This window comes from Sebastes umbrosus, chromosome 13 (assembly GCF_015220745.1).
Source record: "Sebastes umbrosus isolate fSebUmb1 chromosome 13, fSebUmb1.pri, whole genome shotgun sequence".
Lineage (NCBI taxonomy): Eukaryota > Metazoa > Chordata > Actinopteri > Perciformes > Sebastidae > Sebastes > Sebastes umbrosus.
This window is the reverse complement of record NC_051281.1, coordinates 7,062,546-7,073,814: the sequence shown is the minus strand read 5'-3', so window position 1 is coordinate 7,073,814 and position 11,269 is coordinate 7,062,546. Positions and strand designations below refer to the sequence as shown.

At 37.5% G+C, this 11,269-nt stretch overlaps 2 protein-coding genes and 1 pseudogene across 2 annotated transcripts; all 3 read right to left on the bottom strand.

Moving 5' to 3' along the window:
• Positions 1-1,003: 1,003 nt before the first annotated feature.
• LOC119500409 lies at positions 1,004-1,872 on the bottom strand (annotated as a pseudogene).
• A 3,659-nt stretch (positions 1,873-5,531) lies between these two features.
• On the bottom strand, positions 5,532-6,458 carry LOC119499707 (olfactory receptor 6K3-like). Its single transcript, XM_037788861.1, has one exon. The coding sequence runs from the start codon at positions 6,456-6,458 to the stop codon at positions 5,532-5,534; it is 927 nt and encodes a 308-aa protein (XP_037644789.1).
• A 3,345-nt stretch (positions 6,459-9,803) lies between these two features.
• Positions 9,804-10,730, bottom strand: LOC119499700 (olfactory receptor 2K2-like). Its single transcript, XM_037788855.1, has one exon. It carries the CDS (start codon positions 10,728-10,730, stop codon positions 9,804-9,806), a length of 927 nt encoding a protein of 308 aa, XP_037644783.1.
• Between the last annotated feature and the right edge of the window lie 539 nt (positions 10,731-11,269).

The window sequence follows — 11,269 nt, the reverse complement described above, 5'->3', positions numbered from 1 at the left end:
CATTAAAGCATAAAAATAGTGTTCCTTGGGTTGGTTATCAAAATGTGAGAAAGGGAGATTTGTCAAGTATTTAATACTCTTATCAACATGGGAGTTGGCAAATATGCTTGCTTTATATAAATGTATGTATGTACTTATTATTGGAAATCAATTAACAACACAAAACAATAATAAATATTGTCCGGAAACCCTCACAGGTACTGCATTTAGAATAAAAAATATGCTCAAATCATAACATGGCAAACTTTTTATTTATTTGACCTTTATTTAACCAGGTAAAATCAAACTGCAGCCCAACAGGCAACAACAACTGTCAGTGTGTCAGTGTGCTGACTTGACTCTGACTTGCCCCAAACTGCATGTGATTATCATAAAGTGGGCATGTCTGTAAAGGGGAGAATTTCTGAATTTAAAGACAACCAGGCTGTAGTAGGAAATGTGTAGCTAATATGCACACTTCAATATTTGTTAAGTCATATCGTCATCGCAATATTGAAAAATGTTATTACAGATTTTCCTCATAACGTGCAGGCCTAGTGTACAAATCGATTCAGATCCCGTAAAGGTTTGTTGCATGTCAACCGACCCACCCATGTTGCTGAAACACATGGACACTATAGCCCAATGTCACATTTATATTATGGGAGAAACCGTAGGAGAGGTCATTCAAAGTGACATGCTCCCTCTTAAGACAGTCAATTAACAACAATTAACAAAAATGTATTTATTTAATAACTGCAGCATATAAATGAATCATTACATTGTTCAAACTGAAGATACTCTTCGCTGTTTCCATAAAAATAGGATCTTTACAATGTGGAAACAAATCCTAACATACCTTCCAAAGATCATAACATTCACATCTCTGCATTATTATCACAGAAGAAATGACTGCACATTAGCATCACTAACATCATTATTACTGTAAGATCACTTTTAATACATTAAACAAGTTTGGCTTGACAGAACAACCTCTTCAGGTGTTTAGAGATTTCTTTCATTTTTAGTCCGTATATAATTGGATTAAGAGAGGATGATACAAAACAGTTTGTAAAGTCATTATGGAATTCACAATTTTTGGAAAATTAGATCCCAGTCGAACTATCGCGACATCATATGCACACAAACAGGAAAAGCTGATTAAAACCAACAGGTGAGGTAAACAGGTCTCTGCTGCTTTTTTCCTGACTTCTCTGCAACTTCGATGGGTTATTATAAGTATTTTTGTGTATGTAAAAATAATGAAGAGCATGGGCAGAATTGCAAGATCTAATAAAGCAACAACACCATTTATAGTAATTACTCTTGAACTTACACATTGAAGTTTATAAATTGCATTGTTACAAAATATTCCTTGTAAAGTTAAGTTACACAGTTTTGTTTCAGCACTCAGTATTGTTGGGAGTGCAATATGACAAGCAGGAAGAAGCCAAGCAAAAAACAGGAAAATACTCACCGTGTTTTTTTGTCATGATAGTTGGATATTGCAGAGGTTTACATATAGACACATACCTGTCATAGGCCATGGCTGACAACAGTAAGAATTCTGAACTGCCTACAGCATAAAATATATAAAATTGAAAGAGACAGGCAGAATAAGATGTGATAAGTTTTTCAGATAAAATGTCAACCAAAAGCTTTGGGTAAATAGCAGTGCTTAAAACAAACCGAGTTCAGTAATAAAGCTGCAATGAAAATGTACATAGGCTCATGGAGATTCTTGTGTATAAAGATAAGGTACAGAATAGTAGAATTACTGCATATTATTAGAATATATACTGTGAATATAACCAAAAAATAAACATATCTGTATTTCTTAACTTCCACATGCCCACCAAGAGTTATATATGTTGCATTTAACTTATCATCCATTATGGTTGTCTAAAATATATGTTCAGTAATAAAACCGGAAGATGTTATATCCGGCATACATGAATTAAACTATGAAAAGAAGTCTCACTTTGATGATAATACATAACATCCAACCTGTACTGAAGCATCTTATTCATTCACAGAAAGGCACTTGGTGTTTGTCCATCTCCAGAATTCAGAAAGTGAACTGTTTCAGTCTGTGGAAAGTTTTTATTAAATTGCTTCACCCTCCAAGGATCTCATTAAATTGTTTTACCTCTTTTGAGCATTACGCAATCTTTCCAACTCAAAATATCGGCCGTAGTATTCCACAACAACTTAATAGCCCTCTTTGTTTCACGCGAATGGTCGCAATAGTCTGCCATGGCCTGTTTGGTATCTGATGAGAGGTGAGATTTGATGCATGTTGTTCCTGGCATAGGGAAAATCTTTTCCCATGCGAGTCGTCACAGTCAGGCAGGTCCTTTTTATGTAGTGTGTTTGCTTGTGGTAGGGGCAACTCTACGCAACCTCCTTCTCATTAGGAGCTGCTTAGATGACTTAAACCAGTTGACTGATAAGTTGCAGTGTACCAAAAGAGGACAAGTATGGACCAGCTCCTGAGCCTCTTCCTTTGTCCAGTATGAAGTTGGCAGAGCTTACCACTCTTTCAGCCGTCCCTGCACAGCACATGCTCAGTGTCCCATGAAGCTGTCGGAGATGACTAACTCCAGCACTCCATGTCTGGCGAACATGGCCGTCAGCTTTCTCGTGACAGTTACTGTGGTAGTAAACAACAAAACAAGTCTCTGTCGGAACAACATTACCCACACAGAATGTGATGTACCATGTAGTACAATCCTTGAGTTCATCAATGTCCTCTCCATGTTCATTAAAGATCACTTCCCTGCCTCTTTGAACTGTTGCTGTCAGGGAAGCGCTGTGTCAGGGGTCTCAGCCGACTTCAAGCCAGGTACTGAGTTGGGAGTCTGAGCTGACTTCAAGACAGGTCCTGAGTCGGGAGCCTGAGCTGACTCCAAGCCAGGTCCTGAGTCAGGAGTCTGAGCTGACTCCAAGACAGTTTGAGTGTCAGGGGTACCAGCCCTCTTGTCCCTGATTTTGGTTTCTAGGCTTTGGGGTTTTCTGTTATATTCCTTGTCTCTTTCATTCTAGTGTTTCCTGTTTTATTTTGATAAGTTCACTCCTGTTGTGTCTTGTCTGGTTTTACTTCCTGCCTTTGTTTTTTTCCCGCCTTTGTGATTGTCTGGCTCACCCTTATCTGTTCCACCTGTGTTTAATCATCCTGCTCTCCATATGCATTTAGTTTGTGTGTTTCCCCTGTTTCACTGTCAGTTCATTGTCATATTGAGTTCATATTGAGATTTTATTCCAGTGTTTTGTAGTTCAAGTTTATTCCTTTTGACCATAATTTGTGGATTGTCTTTTCTGTAACCTGCCCCTTTTTGTGTTCTACGTACGTTTTTTTCGTTTGAAATCATTGTACTCTGACTGTTGCCTCCTCATCCTTACTTGCATTGGGGTCCAAGCCTGTTATCCTGAATACCTGACAGTTTCATTTCCCTCTACAAACATAGAAGTTTTAAGCCCAACCATGTTGTTTTTTCCTAAACCTAACTAAGTGGTTTTGTTGCCTAAACCTAAAGTGACGCCAAGGGGCGTGACAAAAAGCGTCAGTATGTGACGAGTTGGGATGAAAATGTGTTTAATTTAGGGATGGTTACCGAAACCTGGTATTAAGGGGCTAAAGACCATAGTATTTATTATCACGCTAACGCCTCTTCCCTTCTCCATGTCAGGGCTGTGGAGGAGCTCTCCAAATACACACAGCAAAGCCAGCTAACAGCAGATCGGAGAGGCCGCGGTGGAGACAGTGAAGTGAAGATTTGATACTACACTTGTTATTATAAGTAAGTCAAAAAAAACCTTTGCAAGTATAAAGCCAATAATTTATTAATGCACCTGTTCAACAAGCTCATGACCTATAGGTGAGGGTTGGAGCGTAGATGGAGTGGTAAATCAAGAGCTTTGCTTTCCGGCTCAGCTCCCTCTTCACCACAATGGTCCGGTACAGGGCCCGTATAACTGCAGACGGCCAAACTGTCATGGCCATTTTCAATGCGGTTCCTTGACCTCTGACCTCAAGTTATGTGAATGAAAATGGGTTCTATGGGTACCCTCGAGTCTCCCCTTTACAGACATGCCCACTTTATGATAATCACATGCAGTTTGGGGCAAGTCATAGTCAAGTCAGCACACTGACACACTGACAGCTGTTGTTGCCTGTTGTTAATTGATTTCCAATACTAAATATGTGCATATATTTGCATAAAGCAGCATATTTGTCCACTCCCATGTTGATAAGAGTATTAAATATTTGACAAATCTCCCTTTAAGGTACATTTTGAATAGATAAAAAATGTGTGATTAATTTGCAATTAATCACGATTAACTATGGACAATCATGCGATTAAATACTTTAATCGATTGACAGCTCTATTTAGGATACATCTTGTTAATCTTTTTTTTTTTAATAATGTAATCTGTGTATGACCTTGAACTGAATCAGCTGTTACCTGGCATTAATTGAATTTAAGTGAATCCTATCCATCCCCTCCTTCCACACCTGCTCTGTCAACTCAACACCAAGATCTGCCTCCCAGGCAGATTTGATATGGTTTGATGATGCAGCAGTAATATCAGAAAACAACAACACAAATTTTGATACAAGCTGTTGAGAACGAGGATGTTATTTCATTAAAGCATTAAAATGGTGTTCCTTGGGTTGGTTATCAAAATGTGAGAAAGGGAGATTTGTCAAGTATTTAATACTCTTATCAATATGGTAGTTGGCAAATATGCTTGCTTTATATAAATTTATGTATATATTTATTACCGTTTATAAACCCTCACAGGTACTGCATTTAGCATAACAAAAATATTCTCAAATCATAACATGGCAAACTTTTTATTTATTTGACCTTTATTTAACCAGGTAAAATCAAACTGCAGCCCAACAGGCAACAACAGCTGTCAGTGTGTTAGTGTGCTGACTTGACTATGACTTGACCCAAACTGCATGTGATTATCATAAAGTGGGCATGTCTATAAAGGGGAGAATTTCTGAATTTAAAGACAACCAGGCTGACGTAGGAAATGTGTAGCTAATATGCACACTTCAATATTTGTTAAGTCATATCGTCATCGCAATATTGAACAATGTTATCACAGATTTTCCTCATAACGTGCAGGCCTAGTGTACAAATCGATTCAGATCCCGTAAAGGTTTGTTGCATGTCAACCGACCCATCCATGTTGCTGAAACATGTGGACACTATAGCCCAATGTCACATTTATATTATGGGAGAAACCTTAGGAGAGGCCATTCAAAGTGACATGCTCCCTCTTAAGACAGTTAATTAACAACAATTAACAAAAATGTATTTATTTAATAACTGCAGCATGTAAATGAATCATTACATTGTTCAAACTGAAGATACTCGTCGCTGTTTCCGTAAAAAGGATCTTTACAATGTGGAAACAAATCCTTACATACCTTCCAAAGATCATAACATTCACATCTCTGCATTATTATCACAAAAGAAATGACTGCACATTAGCATCACTAACATCATTATTACTGTAAGATCATTTTTAATACATTAGACCAGTTTGGCTTGACAGAACAACCTCTTCAGGTGTTTAGAGATTTCTTTCATTTTTAGTCCGTATATAATTGGATTAAAGAGAGGATGATACACAAACATTTGTAAAGTCATTATGGAATTCACAATTTTTGGAAAATTAGATCCCAGTCGAACTATCGTGACATCATATGCACTCAAACAGGAAAAGCTGATTAAAACCAACAGGTGAGGTAAACAGGTCTCTGTTGCTTTTTTCCTGACTTCTCTGCAACTTCGATGGGTTATTATAAGTATTTTTGTGTATGTGAAAATAATGAAGAGCATAGGCAGAATTGCAAGATCTAATAAAGCAACAACACCATTTATAGTAATTACTCTTGAACTTACACATTGAAGTTTATAAATTGCATTGTTACAAAATATTCCTTGTAAAGTTAAGCTACACAGTTTAGTTTCTGCACTCAGTATTGTTAGGAGTACAATATGACAAGCAGGCAGAAGCCAAGCAAAAAACAGGAAAATACTCACCGTGTTTTTTGTCATGATAGTTGGATATTGCAGAGGTTTACATATAGACACATACCTGTCATAGGCCATGGCTGACAACAGTAAGAATTCTGAACTGCCTACAGCATAAACTATATAAAATTGAAAGAGACAGGCAGAATAAGATGTGATCTGTTTTTCAGATAAAATGTCAACCAAAAGCTTTGGGTAAATAGCAGTGCTATAAACAACCGAGTTCAGTAATAAAGCTGCAATGAAAATGTACATAGGCTCATGGAGATTCTTGTGTATAAAGATAAGGTACAGAATAGTAGAATTACTCCATATTATTAGAATATATACTGTGAATATAGCCAAAACATAAACATATCTGTATTTGTTAACTTCCACATGCCCACCAAAAGTTATATATGTTGCATTTAACTCATCGTCCATTATTGTTGTCTAAAATATATGTTCAGTAATAAAACCGGAAGATGTTATATCCGGCATACATGAATTAAACTATGAAAAGAAGTCTCACTTTGATGATAATACATAACATCCAACCTGTACTGAAGCATCTTATTCATTCACAGAAAGGCACTTGGTGTTTGTCCATCTCCAGAATTCAGAAAGTGAACTGTTTCAGTCTGTGGAAAGTTTTTATTAAATTGCTTCACCCTCCAAGGATCTCATTAAATTGTTTTACCTCTTTTGAGCATTACGCAATCTTTCCAACTCAAAATATTGGCCATAGTATTCTACAACAACTTAACAGCCCTCTTTGTTTCACGCGAATGGTCGCAATGGTCTGCCATGGCCTGTTTGGTATCTGATGAGAGGAGAGATTTGAGGCATGTTGTTCCTGGCATAGGGGAAATCTTTTCCCATGCGAGTCGTCACAGTCATGGCCATCAGCTTCTTCGTGACAGTTACTGTGGTAGTAAAAAACAAAACAAGTCTCTGTCGGAACAACATTACCCACACAGAATGTGATGTACCATGTAGTACAATCCTTGAGTTCATCAATGTCTTCTCCATGTTCATGAAAGATCACTTCCCTGCCTCTTTGAACTGTTGCTGTCAGGGAAGCGCTGTGTCAGGGGTCTCAGCCGACTTCAAGCCAGGTACTGAGTTGGGAGTCTGAGCTGACTCCAAGCCAGGTCCTGAGTCAGGAGTCTGAGCTGACTCCAAGACAGTTTGAGTGTCGGGGGTACCAGCCCTCTTGTCCCTGATTTTGGTTTCTAGGCTTTGGGGTTTTCTGTTATATTCCTTGTCTCTTTCATTCTAGTGTTTCCTGTTTTATTTTGATAAGTTCACTCCTGTTGTGTCTTGTCTGGTTTTACTTCCTGCCTTTGTTTTTTTTCCCGTCTTTGTGATTGTCTGGCTCACCATGATCTGTTCCACCTGTGTTGAATCATCCTGCTCTCCATATGCATTTAGTTTGTGTGTTTCCCCTGTTTCACTGTCAGTTCATTGTCATATTGAGTTCATATTGAGGTTTTATTCCAGTGTTTTGTAGTTCAAGTTTATTCCTTTTGACCATACATTGTGGATTGTCTTTTCTGTAACCTGCCGCATTTTGTGTTCTACGTACGTTTTTTTCATTTGAAATCATTGTACTCTGACTGTTGCCTCCTCATCCTTACTTGCGTTGGGGTCCAAGCCTGTTATCCTGAATACCTGACAGTTTCATTTCCCTCTACAAACATAGTAGTTTTAAGCCCAACCATGTTGTTTTTTCCTAAACCTAACTAAGTGGTTTTGTTGCCTAAACCTAAAGTGACGCCAAGGGGCGTGACAAAGCATCAGTATGGGACGAGTTGGGATGAAAATGTGTTTAATTTAGGGATGGTTACCGAAACCTGGTATTAAGGTGCTGAAGACCGTAGTATTTATTATCACGCTAACGCCTCTCCCCTTCTCCATGTCCTGGCTGTGGAGGAGCTCTCCACATACACACAGCAAAGCCAGCTAACAGCAGATCGGAGAGGCCGCGGTGGAGACGGTGAAGTGAAGATTTGATACTACACTTGTTATTATAAGTAAGTCAAAAAAAACCTTTGCAAGTATAAAGCCAATAATTTATTAATGCACCTGTTCAACAAGATCATGACCTATAGGTGAGGGTTGGAGCGTAGATGGAGTGGTAAATCAAGAGCTTTGCTTTCCGGCTCAGCTCCCTCTTCACCACAATGGTCCGGTACAGGGCCCGTATAACTGCAGACGGCCAAACTGTCATGGCCATTTTCAATGCGGTTCCTTGACCTCTGACCTCAAGTTATGTGAATGAAAACGGGTTCTATGGGTACCCACGAGTCTCCCCTTTACAGACATGCCCACTTTATGATAATCACATGCAGTTTGGGGCAAGTCATAGTCAAGTCAGCACACTGACACACTGACAGCTGTTGTTGCCTGTTGTTTATTGATTTCTAATAATAAATATATACATATATTTGCATAAAGCAGCATATTTGTCCACTCCCATGTTGATAAGAGTATTAAATATTTGACAAATCTCCCTTTAAGGTACATTTTGAACAGATAAAAAATGTGTGATTAATTTGCAATTAATCACGATTAACTATGGACAATCATGCGATTAAATATTTTAATCGATTGAAAGCTCTATTTAGGATACATCTTGTTAATATTTTTTTTTTTTAATAATGTAATCTGTGTATGACCTTGAACTGAATCAGCTGTTACCTGGCATTAATTGAATTTAAGTGAATCCTATCCATCCCCTCCTTCCACACCTGCTCTGTCAACTCAACACCAAGATCTGCCTCCCAGGCAGATTTGATATGGTTTGATGATGCAGCAGTAATATTAGAAAACAACAACACAAATTTTGATACAAGCTGTTGAGAACGAGGATGTTATTTCATTAAAGCATTAAAATGGTGTTCCTTTGGTTGGTTATCAAAATGTGAGAAAGGGAGATTTGTCAAGTATTTAATACTCTTATCAATATGGGAGTTTGCAAATATGCTTGCTTTATATAAATTTATGTATATATTTATTACCGTTTATAAACCCTCACAGGTACTGCATTTAGCATAACAAAAATATTCTCAAATCATAACATGGCAAACTTTTTATTTATTTGACCTTTATTTAACCAGGTAAAATCAAACTGCAGCCCAACAGGCAACAACAGCTGTCAGTGTGTCAGTGTGCTGACTTGACTATGACTTGACCCAAACTGCATGTGATTATCATAAAGTGGGCATGTCTATAAAGGGGAGAATTTCTGAATTTAAAGACAACCAGGCTGACATAGGAAATGTGTAGCTAATATGCACACTTCAATATTTGTTAAGTCATATCGTCATCGCAATATTGAACAATGTTATCACAGATTTTCCTCATAACGTGCAGGCCTAATGTACAAATCGATTCAGATCCCGTAAAGGTTTGTTGCATGTCAACCGACCCACCCATGTTGCTGAAACATGTGGACACTATAGCCCAATGTCACATTTATATTATGGGAGAAACCTTAGGAGAGGCCATTCAAAGTGACATGCTCCCTCTTAAGACAGTCAATTAACAACAATTAACAAAAATGTATTTATTTAATAACTGCAGCATATAAATGAATCATTACATTGTTCAAACTGAAGATACTCTTTGCTCTTACCGTAAAAAGGATCTTTACAATGTGGAAACAAATCCTAACATACCTTCCAAAGATCATAACATTCACATCTCTGCATTAGTATCACAGAAGAAATGACTGCACATTAGCATCACTAACATCATTATTACTGTAAGATCACTTTTAATACATTAGACCAGTTTGGCTTGACAGAACAACCTCTTCAGGTGTTTAGAGATTTCTTTCATTTTTAGTCCGTATATAATTGGATTAAAGAGAGGATGATACAAAACGGTTTGTAAAGTCATTATGAAATTCACAATTTTTGGAAAATTAGATCCCAGTCGAACTGTCGCGATATCATATGCACTCAAACAGGAAAAGCTGATTAAAACCAACAGGTGAGGTAAACAGGTCTCTGCTGCTTTTTTCCTGACTTCTCTGCAACTTCGATGGGTTATTATAAGTATTTTTGTGTATGTAAGAATAATGAAGAGCATAGGCAGAATTGCAAGATCTAATAAAGCAACAACACCATATATAGTAATTACTCTTGAACTTACACATTGAAGTTTATAAATTGCATTGCTACAAAATATTCCTTTTAAAGTTAAGTTACACAGTTTAGTTTCAGCACTCAGTATTGTTGGGAGTACAATATGACAAGCAGGCAGAAGCCAAGCAAAAAACAGGAAAATACTCACCGTGTTTTTTGTCATGATAGTTGGATATTGCAGAGGTTTACATATAGACACATACCTGTCATAGGCCATGGCTGACAACAGTAAGAATTCTGAACTGCCTACAGCATAAACTATATAAAATTGAAAGAGACAGGCTGAATATGATATGATCTGTTTTTCAGATAAAATGTCAACCAAAAGCTTTGGGTAAATAGCAGTGCTGAAAACAACCGAGTTCAGTAATAAAGCTGCAATGAAAATGTACATAGGCTCATGGAGATTCTTGTGTATAAAGATAAGGTACAGAATAGTAGAATTACTGCATATTATTAGAATATATACTGTGAATATAACCAAAAAATAAACATATCTGTATTTCTTAACTTCCACATGCCCACCAAGAGTTATATATGTTGCATTTAACTCATCGTCCATTAAAGTTGTCTAAAATATATGTTCAGTAATAAAACCGGAAGATGTTATATCCGGCATACATGAATTAAACTATGAAAAGAAGTCTCACTTTGATGATAATACATAACATCCAACCTGTACTGAAGCATCTTATTCATTCACAGAAAAGCACTTGGTGTTTGTCCATCTCCAGAATTCAGAAAGTGAACTGTTTCAGTCTGTGGAAAGTTTTTATTAAATTGCTTCACCCTCCAAGGATCTCATTAAATTGTTTTACCTCTTTTGAGCATTACACAATCTTTCCAACTCAAAATATCGGCCGTAGTATTCTACAACAACTTAACAGCCCTCTTTGTTTCACGCGAATGGTCACAATGGTCTGCCATGGCCTGTTTGGTATCTGTTGAAAGGTGAGATTTGAGGCATGTTGTTCCTGGCATAGGGAAAATCTTTTCCCATGCGAGTCGTCACAGTCAGGCAGGTCCTTTTTGGGTAGTGTGTCTGCTTGTGGTAGGGGCAATTCTACGCAACCTCTTTCCCATTAGGAGCTGCTTAGATGA

What these genes read in the sequence shown, in the direction of transcription:
- LOC119499707 (XM_037788861.1), bottom strand. Translation starts at nt 6,458, where the DNA reads ATGGACGATGAGTTAAATGCAACATATATAACTTTTGGTGGGCATGTG.
- LOC119499700 (XM_037788855.1), bottom strand. Translation starts at nt 10,730, where the DNA reads ATGGACGATGAGTTAAATGCAACATATATAACTCTTGGTGGGCATGTG.